At 51.6% G+C, this 18,361-nt stretch overlaps 1 protein-coding gene across 25 annotated transcripts in view; it reads right to left on the bottom strand.

The window, feature by feature from the left end:
• Positions 1 to 18,361, bottom strand: part of NCOR2 (nuclear receptor corepressor 2) — a 335,757-nt gene that overhangs the window by 110,568 nt on the left and 206,828 nt on the right. For 22 of the 25 annotated variants that reach the window (XM_090062093.1, XM_090062092.1, XM_090062105.1 and 19 more), the window contains 5 exons: positions 15,424 to 15,611; positions 13,878 to 13,971; positions 10,830 to 11,008; positions 5,504 to 5,558; positions 3,411 to 3,509 (listed from right to left, as the gene is read on the bottom strand). In XM_090062093.1, the coding sequence (XP_089918219.1) occupies positions 3,411 to 3,509; positions 5,504 to 5,558; positions 10,830 to 11,008; positions 13,878 to 13,971; positions 15,424 to 15,611 (615 nt within the window). The remainder of the gene's footprint in view (positions 1 to 3,410; positions 3,510 to 5,503; positions 5,559 to 10,829; positions 11,009 to 13,877; positions 13,972 to 15,423; positions 15,612 to 18,361) is intronic. The other 3 variants (XM_090062095.1, XM_090062098.1, XM_090062101.1) reach the window with 3 other exon arrangements.

Raw genomic sequence — 18,361 nt, 5'->3', positions numbered from 1 at the left:
GCTTCTGTGCCTGGAAAGGTGGCAAATGGTGAGCATGTAATTAAGTTTCTGCTTGCTTGCTCTCCGGTGCTAGGATGCTAAGACTGGACTTTCAAGGTTACAAATTATCCTCATGAGGATGCAGGTGGCTGTGTGCCGCAGTGTGGTTTCTGACCCGAGTTATTTTGCAAAGGGGATCGGTGTGTCAGGAAAGTCCATGGGGGTGCGAGCGCACACACGACAAGACAGCAAATCTGCCCACCTTTCGTTCTTTCAATTTAGGAAAAAGGAACTGTTTGGTGAGAACCTGCTCTGAAATTAGAAAGCTGGGCCCTGGCTATTATGACATGCACAGAGACTCGATCACATGAAGCTCCTGATCTTGGCAGGAGATGCACAGCAATAAGTAGCAGCTTTATAAGAAGTCTCCTTTGCCAGGGGACAATCAGCCAAGCTGCTTTGGGGTTTCTTTTTTTTTTTATTATTATCATTTTAATAAGTAGGCCACAATGACAGTCTTGAGCAACTCGTTTCCATGCATACTTATTGCCAAGCCTCCCTTAACCCTGCAGCACCCATTAAAAGCAAGGAGACCAACTTTTCCAGTACAGGACAATACACGAAAGCACCACCAGCTTTTGAACTCCTCGTGCTAGTGGGACTCTGTAAAGGCGTCACTACCTCACTCCTGTCAAGAGTTTGGCTGCACGCTCTGACGGGGCAAGAAATACGGTTCTTTAAAAACAATCTATTAAGCCTCTGCTCCTGGCATGTGAAGTCTTTACTATTCCTCCTCCTGAATGGCAAAGCCAGCACTTCAACTGCAGTGATTATAGCAAAGGCTGAAGAGATGCCCCAAGTTACAAACAAGTCATTTTGAAGCCCTCTTCTCCCCTCTCTCTAACCACGGCTTCTAAGAGAGAGATGGTGTCCCTGTACACCTCACCTGATCAGACCACTGCTTGCAGCACGGTCCCATGTAGTTTTCCTGGGACAAGCCACACACAAAGGTTTGGCATGGCATCAAGTTTAAGGCTCGACAGAGGCGAAGGAAACACGTGCCTGACGCCCACTGGATTTCAATGGGATGCAGATGACTAACTCCAGGTGATGCCTTTGGAAATCACACCCCAAAACAACTCGCCCTCCCAGCCCTGCCTAGATGCCTCTTCCTGGGCTGCCCCGGATGTCTCTACTCCGCCCAACCTGGCTCACGTTCTCATCTGCACACGACATACACTTTCCAAACTGGCCTAACAAGCTACAATGCTCTTTTGACCCAACCCCTTGCCCACTCCTCCTGCAGACCAGCTCTCCGATGAACTACGGCCCACGTGAAACAGGTACAAATGACTGCAATGCAACACTCAAGAGCCACACCTGCCTCAAGCTCGGGTGCTGTGAAGACTCATGCAGGTAGACGGATCCACCCACATGGCTCTCTTGAAGGAGCTAAGTCTTACCACACCACCTCTTGCTCTTCCTATGGTCTCTCTTGTGCTTCCACTCCCCTTTCCCTCTGTCTGTTGACCCTCACCTGTTGAATCACGTCTGGATTTAGGGCCGGACCCTACCGATGGATCGAAGCGGGCGCAGCCTTGACGTGGTGCACTAAAGCCAGCAGCAGCAAAGGAGTGACGCAGATCTGCTGGCAAGTTCTAAGCACCCACATACAGGAACCCAGGGCCAGACCACATGAGCTGGTGTAAATTGGTGTAGCAATGCCGACGGCAGGTAACAATCAGCTTTTGAACTCTTTGCACTCGAGAGACTTCGTAACGGCTTCGCTATCTGCCTCCCCTTGTGAAATGGCCCCTCTCCTTTTAAATCCATAGCATCCCAGGTCTTCTCTACCATCTATGCAGTGAAACATCTGTAGCCTTGGCACCTTAATTAGTCTACCCTTACAAATCCCCACCACTTACTTTACTAGGCTGGGGCAGATCTTGGAGCACTTCCAGTTCCAAGCGCCCCATCTTTATGAGACTCCAAAATGCCAGAGAGCTGCCTCCCCCTGATCAGGCACAGCCCCTTTCATTAACACTAAACAGGTGCTGTGGGACCCCTGGGAACCAGGCACATTGTGTAAATACACTATGCCAAGTCCAGTAAATACAGCCACACGGGCAGCGAGAAGGAACATCGCCAAGCCAAGGAGGACGGCAAATAAACCTTCTCTCCCTGCTTGTTACTTGCTCGGCTCAGCACTGGGACCAGAATTAGCTGCATGTCTCCTCTACTAACAAGAAACAAATGCGGCCCCGTGTTCCAGTTGCTGTGATCTGACAAAACAGACCACGGTAAACACTATAAAAATGTACTGGAGGGAACCACCCTCTTTTTGCAGGAAGATGGGCTGGATAATCTAATAGGGCTTTTCCATCTCTAACTGCTCCCTCGCAAAGGAGAAAAAAAAAAAAGAAGGGAAAATTGAGTCCAGTCCATGGTATTCGTCATGTGCTAACTATTTTGATGCCATAACACTGCAGAAATCAATGGGAGCAAAGCTATCCATCTCCCAATCGGAATCTGTGCACAAGTGTTTCTTTTTATGGCAATGGATCATCATGAACTGCTTAGGTCGGTGATGTTATGGAGCAAGAAAGTGCAACATTAACCAGTTTTTCCATCCCGCTCACCACGTTATCTAGAGAGATCCTCCCTTTGCATTCACTGCTCCTGCCATTAGTCTAAGTTCCCAGATGTTCAGGATTTGTCAGCATGTTTCTACTAGGATAAAATGTGGATCAAGATGCTCAGAGCTGCCTAACTTTCAGACAGTCGACTCCTTTAGGCAGCCCTGAAAAGCTCGGCAGCAACATTAACGTCTACCCAGCCTTCTACGTGATTTCGTGATCACCAGTTCAAAGCCAGGCCACATGCTGCTGACAGCAAAGAGTAAACTGCTGCCACCCAAAAGCTCTTCTTGGGTGTCCATGTGAAAACGAAGCTGGAGGGCTCAGCTTGCCTCCCCAGAAACAAGTGGCCATGTCTGAGCATATATCACCACAAAACCACTGCCGTAATCAGCACGGTGCCAGTGGTCTCAGGGAGGCTAAGCTCCTAAAAGTTGCATGAAGAGTGGACCAATCTCCTCGCCCAAGAGGGCTGGGAGTCTCAGGGCCATGAATCTGGCTGGCTTCACATAAGTCTGGCTGGCTGCGTCTTCTACCTGGACTGCATCAATTCAGTGCGAAAAGGGCCTTCAGTCTGCAGGGTCCTTCCCAACACCCAGAATAGCTTTTTGGTTCTTCCACTGGCATCCAAGTGGGAAGGCCTCACTGCAGGCAGCTCACTCAGAAAGGTAGGAAAGATTGCCGTGATATCACTGCATCACCCTAACCTGGGGCTTGTGGATAGTGGATGTTAATTCCTGCTGTTCCTTGGTCAGAAGGAACAAACAGCCTCATGCGCTGCTTCCCTTCTCTTACCTGGTTTTTCCCCCGCCGCCGGTAATTTCTTCTCACAAGATTCTTGTAGTTCTCATTCTTCTTTGTCAGGTAGTAATAGAGGACACAGTCCGCCACCGTCTGGAATAAGACACGGGACTTTAAGTGCACAGCTTTTCGGATGCCCAGGTGTGTGGCTGCATGTATGCTACCTTTGCAAATACCCTGACGCAGCTGGGTTTCCTTCATTCGTTGGGAGATTACACAAGAGGAAACTCCCATGTGTATCCCTAGAGGATTTCCCTCCAGACCTCAGCACGGGTCAAACTTGGCCTGAAATGCAGGTGGAGCTCTCAGCCATGGGAAAGAGCAGATGTGGACGTCAAGTCTAAATACATGCACAAGGCATGCATGACCAGGCCCTGGCAGCAAGCCACTCCATCTAAACAGCCAGCAAACTTCTACATGGCAAGCTGGGACCCCATCCTGTCAGCATGCCTTCCCCGGAGTACCTCCCAGGCACGGACAGGGAACTGAAGAGAAGCGGGTGAAAAAAACCTTAAAAACACCCGCATCAAAAGGTACAGGAGACACCAAAATCTTTGTTACAGTTATGCCTTCCTAGCTTTCTGGCACTTCCTCGCTGTTCCAGATACAGTGTGAAAGCCTGGACGGAAAGGGCTGGTGACTAAATGCAGTGAAAGGAGGGGGTGTGAACTGCTTCTTGTGAGTCGGGGGTTCGGCAACTAGGAGGGGGATGTGGTGGGACATTCATGGGAGGACAGAAGTGTCTATAAAACAGATTCGGAGCATGAATTGGCTTCTTTTCTTCAGTCCTGATCATGCACGCACACACTCCAGTCAGCTGTGCCAAGAGCTAAGATCATGCTATACTATTAGGTTATTTAAGACACCATTTAAAGATCTATTAATTCATTATCTGGAGCCACACTTTGCGTCTCTCTCTGACTGCCGTCACAACAGGATAATGGATGCATTCACCGCTCTAATGACAGCTTGCTTTATACAAACAGGGAGCCATGGTACAGCCATGTACCATCCAAGTCCCAGTACTCTCAGCTTCACGGCTGTGGAAGAACTGGAAATGCTGTAGCAATTCACAAGCCATGTGGTTCGCCAGCTTAGAAGCCTCTTCTTCCATGGGCCTGACATTCATCTGCTGCTTAGGACAGACAGCTGAGCTCTCCAGCCTGTTATTCCCAAACAGTCTCTCCTGCTGGAGTCAATTGGCTCAGACTAAGCTGAAAATCTACTTGACAGCCACTGAAGAGGCTCCTGTAGTCAGAACTGGGTTTGCTATTCAGATAACCGTGATGCTAAGTAGCTGCTCTTGTTACAGCAGCATCCCCTCCTTAGGGCCCTGTGCCTTAGGGTGGGTGTCTACCGGGCTGCCCCGCTGCTGGGCAGATAGCCTGGCTTGTCCTGGGGTGAGACAAACAAGCTGCTATGTTTGGGGGTGATATTTCAAAACACCTATTCATCCAATTATTGGGGCTGGGGATTGTTAGTCAGAGCAGCTCCCTGATGGATGTATTCATCACCCTGTTTCAGTAGCATGTGCTACCCAGGACAATTTCTGTTTCATCCTGTGATGTGACCATCGAACTGAAGGGAGATGCCTACGCAAAGAAAAGCAACTGCTGCAGATGGAGCAGGGGGTGGCTGAGATCCCAAAGCAGCAGGCGTGCAAAGTGCAAACGTCCCAAGGACCTGAGCCCCCAACCCGTTTGAGCACACGGAGCCCCTCTTCTTTCCACCCCCATCCAAGACCATGTTGCGTGGGGTCTTCTGCACAAGGCCATAGCAAGCAGGGGCCTTGTATGCCCTCTACATGCACGGTGGTCCCAGAGCACTTCTCAGAAACACAAGGGCTTGCCTGGGCCAGTAATGACTCTTCCAATTAACAAAAGCTTTGTCATTAACAATTAACTCCCCCTGGCCCCTGGCCCTCCTGGCTGCTTTCCCATCGGGCCACAGGTATAAAGGTTACAAGCGGACTCCGAGTCCTTTAGGAAAGATGCTCTGGAGCAACTGGACGTGTTGCAAGGGAAGGTGCTGGAGCACGGAAGATGCCAGACAGACAAGTCACTTGGATACCAAGCGTGCAGACTTACCTTCCTGTCAAGAAATGAAGCGATCAGCCCAAAATTCTTGGGATGCTGCATGAACCTACAAGAATGAGAGAGGGAGGGTTAGAGGGGGGTGCCAGGAGGCGTTTCTGCTGCTTTGCCATGTTTGCCTTTCCGAGCCCGAGCCCTGCCGCTGCGGCTGCCTCCGTACCCTCTGTGCTGGCACAGCCAGCCTCGCAGAGCCTGAAGTCCGAGGGGAACAAGGGGGCCGACTTTCTCAAGCGGCTCATTGGCTCGAACTGGTTTGAGAAAATATTTATTTGTCCTGCTGAGACAGCTTCCCGGAAAGACCAGACCTTAAATTTAGCCCATTCAAGTTCTGCTGGTTGGAAGGAGGAGAGGGCGGGAGGGAGGTCCTCATATTTCGGCTTCCATTCCCCGGATTTTCAGAGCAGGGAGTGGGAGGGCAGGGGAAATATGACAAGAAGCTTCAGCATCTTGAAGCCAATAGTGCTGCGCAGTTGTCTCTGGCGCTCCGTTATATCATATCCCAGCAAGGGCTAATAATTACTTCCTGTCTTGCCAGCCCCTCTGGGGCAGAAAACCATGATTGCTTCTAGCTTAGTGCCAAATAAATGAGAGCGAGCATGGGAGCTGGAGACGGGCAACAAATGGGTCCCCTGTTAAAATCAAATAAAATTAAAAAGTTTCACCAACGAGTCCTGACAAATTACTGGGAAATCATCATGCATAACTAAGATACTGTGGCACCACGGGACGTGAAAGCCCTTATAGAAAGCCGTGCTCCTAGGAGACCTCCAGACATTAAACACGTCTTGGTGAAGAAGCCAAAGGGTCACCAGCCAACTTCCCCTTCGCTTTACACCCAGGCAAGGGAGCCAGAGCCCTGGTGCCGACAGCCAGGGTTCATACCAAGATCTATACTGGGCCACGAGATGGTTAACATCTGCTGGCTAAAAAATCTCTGAACAGAGGCGTCTTCACTCCCCTCTAACCAAACCCTGGCTCTCGATGCTCACTAGCTGAGCTGCACGGCACCAAATGGAAAGCACAGCTTCATCCCACGTGTTAGCTGGCAGTCAGGGGGGAGCCGCAGGATGAGGAGTGGTTGCACGAGAGGACTCTGGAGGTTGTCCGGGGCTTCTGTGCCTTGGAGGAAGCCACATCTGGTGGGCACAGGCTGTACCCGAGTGAGAGCAGCTAACAGATGCTCTGGACACGCATGTTTCCCGCAGGGGGAAGCTGCCTCCAGATGCAAAAGAAACCTCTCACCACAATGTCCTTTAACAAGGGGCTGTACAGTGAGGTCAAAAAAGCGCCTGGCCTAAACGTACCCCTAGGCTGCAAAGGAAGAGCCAGCAGGTGCTTTAAAGGAATGTGAACTCAGCTGCGAAGCTCTCCCTTGCTCTGGGCGGTCTGCGCTGAAATACAATCCTCTTGTCCCATGGCACCTCAGGCACTGGGACAGGAATCCAGCTTGGAGAAGTCCAGCACAATTCGCCCTGGCAGAGAAATGCCCCTTTCCAAGCCCCTGTTGCTCCTGGAGCAAGTGGCTCTAAAGATCCAGCGTGACATAGTCAGTCCCGAGAGCCTTTATGGGGAACACAATCCCGGGACCTGAACAACCTGCGGTGACGACCTGCGGAAAACCTCCCGCTGGCAAGACAGATAGGCAGTCTGCTGCTCCCGATGAATGCAAAGGGCTGAGCATCTGTGTGGAACAGGCCTGCAGCTCAAAGCCCCAGGCCTGTTGCTGCTTCCCTGGGAGGCCTGGAGCAAGCTGAAGACGGGCTGCATCTCTTTCCACCACCATGCAACCTGCTGAACTCCCAGGGGCGTTCCCAGACCAATGCAGGTGCGAGACTCAGCCCCCTATTCTCGTCTCCTCTGCACCAGCTTGACACCTGGGACAATGCTGGCATCCCTGGAGTTACTCCTGACCCACATGCACCCAAGTGAGGTTATCGCTGGGCTCCAGCGGCCCTGAGTCCCGAAAAGCAGCTTCTGCAGCAGCAGACTGACATGTGGTCAGAGGTGCAGCTGACGCACAGTTTTTTGGGGGTGGAAAGCAAATGCCACCTGGGCACTGAGAGCGTGGGAGACGGGGAGCGAGGAGAGTGGATCAGTGGGAACGCAGCTATCTCTGGAGCTTACAAGAGAGACACCTTTAAACTTCACCCATTTGCAGCTGCCAGCTTTGTTACATAAAGTGCCTTGAAGTGTGAATCTATACAAATTTAACGCCACACTCTGGAGAGCTGTTCTGTGGCACATGATTAAAAAAGAAAAAAAAAACCCCAAAAAAACCAAAAAGGGAAAAAAAACAACAACCCAGAAGGAGAAACAGAGATTCTCTCAGAAAGTGGGCTCACATCACAGTGCTGAAGCCTGGCTGTCATGTAGTACACGGCACAAATAAATGGCTGATCAAGGAATGTGGTTTTACTGCGGTTTTATAAATATGCATGATGCTGGCACATTCAGAGCGCAGCAATGCAAACAACAACGTGCCTTTCAAAGTCAGGGTTCACCAGGCTCCTAGTGCTCAAAGGTACTTCTGTTGCCAGGGACAAGCTGTACTTTCAAAGAAAACCTTATTGTCACCAGCCAGGGTTACGCTCTCAGCCTGTGCAGGGGCTACCTTTCAAACCTTTCAATGATGTTCATGTGCAAGGCTGAGTACCAAGTCCCAGTCCTTAGCTGGGCCTTCTGGATGCTGCCACCGTGCAAAATAACAGAGAACACCTTACTGCTAATGGCAACACATGGCCAATCTGGGGACAGATTCACAGACTGAAAAAAGGCAGCAGGATGAAGCTTGAACCCCATGGTAATCTCTCTTGAGCTGGGCATTTATTTGGTTAAATCTGCTTAGCTTCAAGACTGAACGGGCTATTTCTAACTGCTGTGATGGTGACTGGGGCTGAGTGGGTTGAAGGGGAAGGATCCCCGTTAGTTTCCATGGGGTTGGGAGAGCGTTACAGGCTGAAGTTTGGTTAAGCAACCATTTGTGGATCCTTCAAATTGCATTGTACATGTGCCATGTCTTTTGCAATTTTGGGGCAAGTATCTCGGTGGTCTAATAAAAGGGGTCACCCCTACCCAGAATCCTGACTCCTTGCATTGTGCCTGACACACAATGGCAGAAATGACACAATCATGCTCACACAACACCATCACGTGTGGAGTTTTCCAGGGCAAGACCCATTGGGTGTTCCTTGCATCGAAGCTCGATAATTACCCTGCTCACCGTGGCAGAGCAATACTTGCAGGTCTGAGAGCATGTCATATATTTTTTAAAACAGCTAAAAAGTAACCAGAGTAATAAATAACCAAAGCAAGGTCATCACAAAGGGCTTTTGTGCATCTTTGCAAGTGTTTTGTTTCAGCTGCCAGCAGGAGTAACGGCCGTGAAGAAGTTCCCTCGAAGGCACTCCTGGCACAGATAAAGCTGGGAGAGACCAGGTGTCTCTCAAATAGTCTCATCCAGAAGAGTGTTTGCTGTAGTTTCCACTTCAGCGAGGGGCAGATAAGCACCAAAGCGGGGCTGTCCAACTCATTTTGCCCCATGAGCTGGGCAAACCACCGTTGACAGCACAGCGGCTCTGGAGCGCATGGGGTGGATCTTGCTGATGCTCATCGCTCTTTTTCCAGCTGCCAACCGCAGTTGCCTGCAATGACCCAAGGCCCTGAATGTGGCACCTGGCAGGGGCTGCATTCATCCCCCAAATTTCAAAGCCATGCCAATAAGCCCTGTGGGCCATAATGTAATGCGCCTTGCAGGCCACACGCAGCCCATGGGCTGCCACTTGTACAGCCCTGGTCTAAATTACTGTCTGTCGGGACTGTGGCCATTAAACCTTGAGCTATCCGTTGCTGCCAAAGGAAGCTGGAAAAACTGCACTTTTCAAATCACCTTTTGGAAATAATGGTACCCCGACCAAAAATAACCTCTATGGCCTTCCTGGCAGAAAGTGGCCCCAGAGCTGTGGGCTGACAGCCCTCTCCCTGCCAAAGATCAGAATCGGAGAAGCAGGTCTGAATTCCCCAAAAGGGCACCCATAGCTCTCCTTAGACAGAAGTTGTCCCAACCAAAGCTTGGTCTGAGAAGAGAACATCCAACGTGGAAACATCTCCGCTGGAGCAGGTACCTGCGGGGATGGCAGCTGCCAGCTTGGTAAGCTCTGCTACAAGACGCGAGCTATAAGGGAGGAGTGCAGTGGAAGGCAACTGGAAGATGAAACCCGTGGGTGTCCGGACAGATTAGTCTGACAATCCGAGTCCCAGGAGTCTCCCTAGACAACTGCAAAACACGCAGTGCCCAACAGGAGGGTACCTGACATTAGCAGGACAACAGTGCAAGGCACCAAGTATTGCGTTTCGCTGACCCTCCCTTAACCTGGCCCGTTTAAGGAGCTATGTGAAAGCATGAAATGAACTGTTTTTCCTAACAGAAAGAGCAGATTTCCAAGGGGATGGGTGCCCAGACCGTGTGCGAAGGGGCTGCGGTGAGGGTGTGCCACCCCTGAAACTGTCCACATTCACATGCTAATTACAGACAGGACACTGACTTTTCACGTCTCAAAGATTTAATTTGACCTCTGCGAAATCTATGCCGACTCAGCATGACAACCTGGGCTTACTATTCAGTCTCACGACCACAAGAAGGGAGGGGGTAACTTCAGTAAGGAAAGATCAGACGGTTAAAAAAGGGGACTTAAACAATCCGGGGGCGGGGGCTGGGAAGGGGGTGGCCAGCCCTACCCCTAGGTCTGGGAGTAAGTTTCTAAACTATGACTGAGCTTCCTCAATCGCTGGCCAGCTGCCTCTGCCTGAGATCGGCCCAGAGGCTCTCTGCCAATGTGAGAAAACCTTGTCTTGCATACGCTGAGGACCCGTTTCACACCCCTATGCCCAGGACCAAACACGGGGCACGTCCACTCACCCTGCCACCTAGCCCAGAGCTTTTTCCATTCTCACATGCAGCGTCTCCAGTGTTTTGTGTGCTTGTGTTTTGCAAAGCCAAACCCTCATCCCAGCTACCTGGACACACTTCTCAGCCCTGCCCACGTCCCTTTTGCTAAACTCAGCTTGTTCACTTTTCCTGGCACGGACAGACGGAGTTGTCCATGGATTCACTTGAGTCACCAGTCTTTGCCTCCTACAGCACAGCAGCCATTTGAGCTACAGCAGGGAACCCGGCTGCCGCAGCAACGGACCCTGGGCTACCGCTGTCCACCACGACCAGCCTGTCTAAGCACTTCAGCGCCTAGCCCCCAAGTTGTTACCCCGCGATTTCCAACCACGGGTTCCCCCCTGAAACTGTAAGAAGCGTCTTTGTTCTACTCACTTTTCCCGGAAAGTTTCCTTCTCCTGCTCGCTCCACATGTTCATCACTTGCCGGTCCTTGTAGACCTTCATGGGGTCGTCCATGAGGCCGTTCATGTTGATGAATTTAATGCGCTGCTGGTCGGCATCATACAGCATGGGGGGGATGACGGCGAGCTGGCGCATCTGCTTCTCCAGGTTCTGCGGGGAAAGTGCGGAGAACACCTTGTCAGCACCGTGGAGCCCGTGGGACAACTGCAAGGCACAGATGTTCCCAGGAAAAGGACAAGAAAGGGAAGAAGAGGAGAATTCATAGGCCAGGGCAAGACAGCTTTACTGCTGGAGTAATTGTAAAATAAATGCTGAAGGCAGCTTTTGCCGTCAGATGGGAAACCATTCATCTTCCACTTGGAAGCAAAAGGCTTCTCAGATGCACTGCCTGACCCGAGGAAACCGAGCCACAGCAGTGAGGAGAGACGAGCAAAACCCCAGGGAGCCTTAAGGCTCACTAAACCCGCTGCAGCGGGAGGTTGGCTTTGCAAATAAAATCACGAGGGCAGCTCCAATCCCAGGGTGCAAGCGAAGGTGGCCCAGATCCCCGAGAGCCCCAGTCCGAGTGCCGCTTTGCTGAACGCAGGGTGCAGAGGAGGCGTCTGTCTCTACTCGCATCCCAGGGAGTCGTTTTGGGGAGAGGGTTTCCTAACATTGTTCTCCCGTTCTTTCCTCCTCTCTGTTGGGTATGAAACTGAACTGACTGCACGGAGAGACGACTGCTTCAGCATACTAAGCTAAATCCCTGAGCTTGTTCTGCGTGGGCTACCAAACGGGGCTGATTTCCACGTGGGACTGCTGCCCTGCATTTGCAGGCATGCACTGCATTTTTCACATGTCCAGGTTGTAGCTGTATTGGTCTAGAGGCAAAAGGAATCAAAACACGTGGAAGAGGTGATATTTTTTATTAGACCGACTAGATATTTGCAGAACGAATCGTTTCATTTATTTGCAAGCTTTTGGGCATGCTCGCCCTTCGTCAAGTATAGGAGAGGGTAGAGATTACAAAACTTCCCCTTTCATTCACAGGAATTTTCATTTTCATTTCCACCAGGGAGAACTGTTACAATCTCTGCTCTCTCCTATGCCTGATGAAGGGCGAGCATGCCCGAAAGCTTGCAAATAAATGAAACGATTGGTTTGCAAATATCTAGTCGGTCTAATAAAAAGATATTACCTCCTCCAAGTGTTTTGATTCCCGCTGTATTTTTCCTGGATCAGCCAACTGCATTGTACGTGTGTCGTGCATTTTGCAATTTTGGGGCAAATATCTCGGTGGTCTAATAAAAGGGGTCACCCCTACCCAGAATCCTGACTCCTTGCATTTTGCATGACACACAATGGCAGAAATGACACGCTCACGCTCACACAACACCGTCACGTGTGGAGTTTTCCAGGGCTATTATCTAGGCAAGAGCCATTGGGTGTTGAGTACCATTGAGGATAAACACCAGCCCTCCAACAACAGCAACAAAGGACTCTCTGCCTCGTGGTGTATCTCCCCCTCTCTCAGGCAGGTTCTGATATCTCACTCTTGCTTTTTAATTCATGAGTAGGCCTGGTGGACTCCAGTGCTGCTTGTCATGAGGGAAGACACCTATCCAAGGTGAGCAAAGGTCTCCTAACCTGACCCTAGTTGATTATGGGTCAAGGAAGCTCCACTGTGGGTGGCCATGTTCTGATCTGGATGTGTCACAGGGAGTTAATACCTTTGAAGATGCCAAACCTGTAACAGAATTGAGGACGGCCAGCCTAGTGGTGGTCTGACTCTGCACAGGACCTCCCTGCTCCACTGACCAAATGAGGCCTAAATACCATAGCCTGGCATGGACGGAGATATGGTTCCAGGAGCAAGTGCCAGGCAAAGAGCATTCAACGGTCCATGGCACAGCACCCGGCCTTACATCTGGCCACAACAGTTGGGTTCACCACAGCTTCAAACCCTGATACAAAGCCTCAGGGCGGCAGTATCTCCCCTAAAAGCATTACTCCAAAAGCTAAAGGGAGGTTCTTGCATGGTGAGAGGCAAGAGTCAGTTCTCATTGCGATATGGGGTGGATCCTGACCGCAGCGGACCTGTAAAACGTGAGCAAAATGCAGCGAGCAGAAGCACGATGCGTGCAGTGAGGCTGTTTACACAAGTAACGCAGCAGGACTGCCACCAAGGCAGGGCACTGAGTTCAAATCTCCCGCTTGGTGGTGGCAGAAAAGCACACGTTGCACTTTCCACCCCTAGTCTCTCCTCAGGAGGAACGCTGTGTTGAATGGTGAACTAACAGCCCCTGTGTGATGGGACTGCTTCCCTGCCTTAAACACTGCACAAAGGCGAGGGGCTGCAAGGACCGTCTTAAACTGTCCTCTGGGAAGAGAGTTTTGGGCCCGCAGAAGGATATCTGGGTGAGACTCAATGGCCTGCAATATGCAGGTCACAAAAGATGCTCTGGTGGTCCCTCCCCAGCCTTAGACCCTGTGCAATGGTGAAGTTTCTCACTACAGCTGAGAGGGATACCCTCGATAGACTCTGCAACTGGGGAACAGCCCATTCCCTCTAACCAAGGGCAGGGAGCATAGTGTCCTACACCTACAGCAACCATCTCTATTGCTCTTCCCTCCCAACCCTGAGTCTATTCAATACAGTCTGCCACCAGTGGCCAGTCAGAGCAACCCTTGTGAAACAAGATCCAAGAGAAGCCAATGTCTGTGGGGTGTTCTGAGGAAGAACGGAGCTCTTGCAGAAAGGCGACATGGCTTGCTAAGATACAAGCCACTCATTTCATGGGAATCCCCGTGCAAAACCATGGCTGCTACTAAAAAATAGCCCAGAAACCTGTGTTATTGCACCCACAGCAACATATACTGACCACAGCTTGGCCTTTAAATTTAACCCGGCGCTGGTATTCAGGTTCCATGGGCAAGGCCGGCTGTGACTACAGACGGCCCCAGAGGGGAAAGGAAAATGGGGGGTGGAGGGGATGTGCAGGGGATAGAGAGGGAAGGAGGAACGGTGCTCGGGTCTCACCTCTTGCTCCGAGAGCCCGTCAATAATTTCCGACACCTCGTGTTCACTGCGCGCAGCCGACATGGAGAGACCGCTGCCCCTCTGTCCTACCCTGCTGGGAAACGGCAGCGAGAGACTGAAAACGGCAAGCTGCATTTTGTACTTGGCACTGTGCCTCACACACTGATGGTGACTACTTGCATCTGAAAGGGCGAGCCAGCCCCGCTGAATGGAGGGACAGTCACAACAGTCAACAGAGGCCACTTTGGAGGGCAGGGGGAGGGGGAGGCATCAGGTGAGGGGCACAAGCCTCCCAGAGCCGTCTGACTACAAAGCCTGTCCAGTGATGTCCCCTACCTTCAGAAAACACCTGCACCACACGGGCAGCATGTTGGACCCCCGACTTCAGGGTCACAAGAACACAGGACTGGCTTGAGTTAAAAGACTGCAAACCCCAATCCTACAGACGCTGGTGGGTGTAGTGCTCAATGCCACATACAGCTGCACTAATTGCAAGGGGACTAGCTGGGGTTACTGGTCACAAATGCAGGCAGGATCAAGTCCTACAATGAGCAAACACAAGCCAGCCCCTTACCTGTGTCACCTCCCACCCCCACGACCGTCAACCTTGATGGATGGGTTAAAATCTCCCACCAGCTGCCTGCATTTTCATTCTGACTCTGGCATAAACTAAGGTCCCTTTTGCCTCCTCCATCCGGTGCCACTGCCTTTTGGTTGCAAAGCCTACTGGGAACTGTTTACACCGAAAGAAATCTTTAGGTGCAATGAAAAATAAAGTCATTGCTGGCAAGAGCTTCAGTCCAGACAAAGGCATTTTGACAATCAAAATAGGAAACGTCACAAAAACTGCAAAAACCAGATCGTTACGGCCTTGTGAAAACAGAAAACATCTTCATTTGGGGTCTAAAACATCTGGTTGCCCCCTTTTAAGTTAGAAACAAGTTACAGAGGAGGAGGCTGCTGCGCAGAGCATTGGGAAGCACCAACTCCGCTCAGCCCGAAGGCGGCGGGGGAAACTGGCAGCGTCGCACGACATGGCTTGGGTCCTGACTTGCGGCGGCATCTCAAGCCAGCCGCCATCTGGTTTAAATAAGAAGGGGCTGGAGACAGGGAGTTTTGCAGCGAGAGGAGAATGGCTTTCAACCATCGACATAATTAACTCGCTGTGAGGCTGTCTGTACTGAGCTGGGCCTGCCGGGGTGGGGCAGGGTAGACAGGGCCCCAGCAGGTGCTTGGAGCAAGGAGCTACCCCGTGGCCAACCGGGAAATCAGCAAGGCTGGGAAGCCGGGGATCAGGATTCTTAGCATTCCTCATCCTCTGTCTTCGGTCTGAGCTGCACCGAGCCCCCACGGGGAGAGAGCAACCGAGCTATTTGCTCATTGGGCCCTGTGGCTCATGTACCCGACAGCTCTCTCATTGGGGGGGGTGGGGAAGGAGAAAGGGGCTCGTTTCCCCAAAAAGGGAATTTAAACCCGCCCTTAAAGCCCGGACCCTGTACAGAGGAAAGAGAAAGGCTGGCAGCTCCGGGGCTCCGCCCTTTCCTACCGCTTATCCTCTAACCTCTGCATGCGCTCTTGCAGTTCCCGCTGCTTCCGGATCTCGGGGAACTGCTTCTCATAGTACTCGCGCACTTTGCTCTCCTTGGCGCGGCGCCGGGGGTTGTTCTCTATGCGCTCCACTTTCTTTTCCCAGGCTTCCATCAGCTGGTCGTAGCGCTGGCAAAACTTTTGTTCCTGAAAGGGCACAGGGGAGCGGGAGGTCAGAAAAAAGTGCCCCCCGGCCTTCCTCACCGAGCAGCCCCACCAGTCCTCCCCTGCATCGCTGGGGGGGATGAGCTGTGCCTTGCAGAACAGAACGGGGTGGGTTAGGATGCTTACACGCCATGCAGGGCTGGGGACCAGAGAGAAAGGACAGGATGAGGGTCAGTGCTCTAGGTGGAAAGCATTTCCTCTTTGAAGGGAAGAAAGGTTTCTTCTCTGCCCAGGATCCACTCACACTAGAGTGGGACTTTGCATCAGCCCTGTATGCTATTTATTAATCAAAGCCCCCAAGGAGCCAGATAAGCACAGGCTGGTTTCCAGATAAGGCAGATTAAGCACACAAAAGGGCTGCTAGTGGGCCCAAGGTCACAAAGAGGCAGTATACACCGTGGCAGGAAGGGCTTTCCAGGCCCCCACTCTAACCATTGAGCCACACATTTTCCTGCAGACAAGTGCCCACATTTCCTCTTGCCGTCAGTCTTATACCCAGCTGAATCTGGTAACCTCCAACCAAGGAGGACACGTGCAACTCTCAACAGGCCTTCTTGTCCCACTGATAAGGGCTGGACCTCGTTCTCAAGGCCCCGGGCTCCTCCTTGCTTCCTCCTCTCCTGGCTCCAATTTCTTTCACCTGTTTTACCCCAGTGTCAATTTACAGAGCGCACTGGAGTGACTCCAGATTTAGGCAGGCGTGTGAGAAAGGAGAGTGAGGCCAGGAGCCAGCGTGCTTGGTGTGCCATGCGGCACAAGCAGCAAAAGGAGAAGAGACTTGGCGGTAGGGCACTCAGGATATGATTTGGGCAACCCGGGTTCGGTTCTTAAGACCATTCACCTGCTCTCCCTTACAGGGTGGTACGAGGGTCACAGCATTAGAGCTTGGGAGGTGTTCAGAGACAAATACACAGTTCTTTATATGCATGCCAGTATTTGTCCGGGACCACAAAAGCGCCTCAAAATCCAACCGTACACCCCACCACTCCTGCTTTCGTACGGAAGCTAGCACTTCTGACTGAAGTCGATGGAAGGGGCGAGTGGGTTTTATTTGACTGCTTCATAAGGCTGATGAAAAGCCAACCCCTGGCACGCATTGCCACCCCAGTGGCTTTATTAAAACCAGCTGTGGCATGCACTGCATCCCAGTGGATGGTTAGCATTGTCACTCCCTTGTATTAAAGTAGCACCCAGAGGCCCCTAATGAGACAGGAGGCCCATTGCCTTGGGCAAGCCTGTATAAACATATCCTGCAGTCCTCTGATGTCAATGGAAAAAATTTCCCGCCGCCTTCAACCACCTTGAGAAAGAGCCTCTGCTCCAAAAGGCTTACAATCTAAATAGGTAAGGACTCAGGATCACAGTTAAGGAGAAAACCACCAAGTCTGGCCCCTGGTTCACGGCAGGATAATCCCTGATGAAGCCAGGATGTCCGAGTGCTGGTCTAACCCGCTCTTGAAAACTTCCAGAGATGGAGATCCCATGGGCTTTCTGGGCAGCCTTTTCCAACGCTTGACTACCCCCACCATGAAAATCTCCAGCCTAAACTTCCTCTAGTCTACACAGACAAGGCTGAGAAGGAAGCAGAGGCAAAATATTCCAGCTCCACTATAGCTAATGCTCAAAAACTGGTGCATCCTCTTTCACTTGACATGAAAAATATCACCCCAAATCCAGCCCCCTCCGTATAAAACCCAGCTGGAAAAGGGCCGTGCCCAGGTGCCCGCAGAGCGCTCCTCTGCAGCACAAGCTTGCTGCGAATGGAGAGGCAGCGTGGAAGCTGGGCTTCTCCCGGGGGCAGGTCAGAGCATCTCAGCAAATGCTGCTACCAAACTGACTCATACCAAAAACCCAGCCAGCTCTGCAAAGCTTTTCCTGAGCCTTCCTCGCTGCAGCACGTCTACATTGGAAAAGGTGGGGGGGACAACAAGAAAGAGGGAAAAAAACCCAACAAAACACCAGAGCCGTCCCTCCAAGAGCGGAGTTGATCTTCTACGACACGAAAAAGCAAATTAAAAGCGTCAGCATTAGGTGCTGGCAGGCTTCCATGCCCTGTGGAAAGCATGCACACGCACAGAGAGGAAGGAAGAAGCCAACAGTATTTACAGAACTGCGGCCCGCTTCTTCGGGTGCTTTTGATAACGCGAGGAGGAAGCCCCAGAACTGCGCTGTTTAAAATTTAGAGCAGAGGGAAATAGGATGCTTGTGATGGCTAGGGTGGGGGGAGCCTTCCCCTGCCCAACCCCAAATAATTAGCATGGTTACCTCCTGCAGGCTGCTTTCCGTCTTCAAGGCATTTCACCCACTGAGGTCTCAGTGAAGGTACTGCTGTCCCCAGTCCCAGCACCGCCTCGCCACTTGGAGCTAATCCAGCGGTGCGATATAGATGGAGTCAGCCCTACGTGACCGGCTGAGACTCCTGCTTCAGCATCCTCCGCCCAGCCCAGGGCTCAAGCAATGCCTCCTAGAGCCTCTGCCACCTCTCGCTTCTGGGAGACTTTTTTCCTCCCCTTTAGGGACACAAATGTATAACGGGGTAGGTCTTGCTGCAGAGTGAGCCAACTGCACATCTCACCCACCTTCCCTCTGGTTTTAGATAGCACGTGCAGAAGAACGACAAGTATGCAAGCTTGAGGGCAGGTCCGGCTGTCACCGCACCGTTGCGAGCCACCCCAGATGCTACCGATGAGTTCATAGTTCATAGACATTTGGGCTGGAAGGGACCTCAGAAG

The sequence above is a fragment of the Crocodylus siamensis genome, chromosome 9, assembly GCF_052110815.1.
Source record: "Crocodylus siamensis isolate JL-2025a chromosome 9, ASM5211081v1, whole genome shotgun sequence".
In the NCBI taxonomy this organism is placed as follows: Eukaryota; Metazoa; Chordata; order Crocodylia; family Crocodylidae; genus Crocodylus; species Crocodylus siamensis.
Note: the sequence above shows the minus strand (reverse complement) of the source record. Positions and strands in the feature narration are given on the sequence as shown.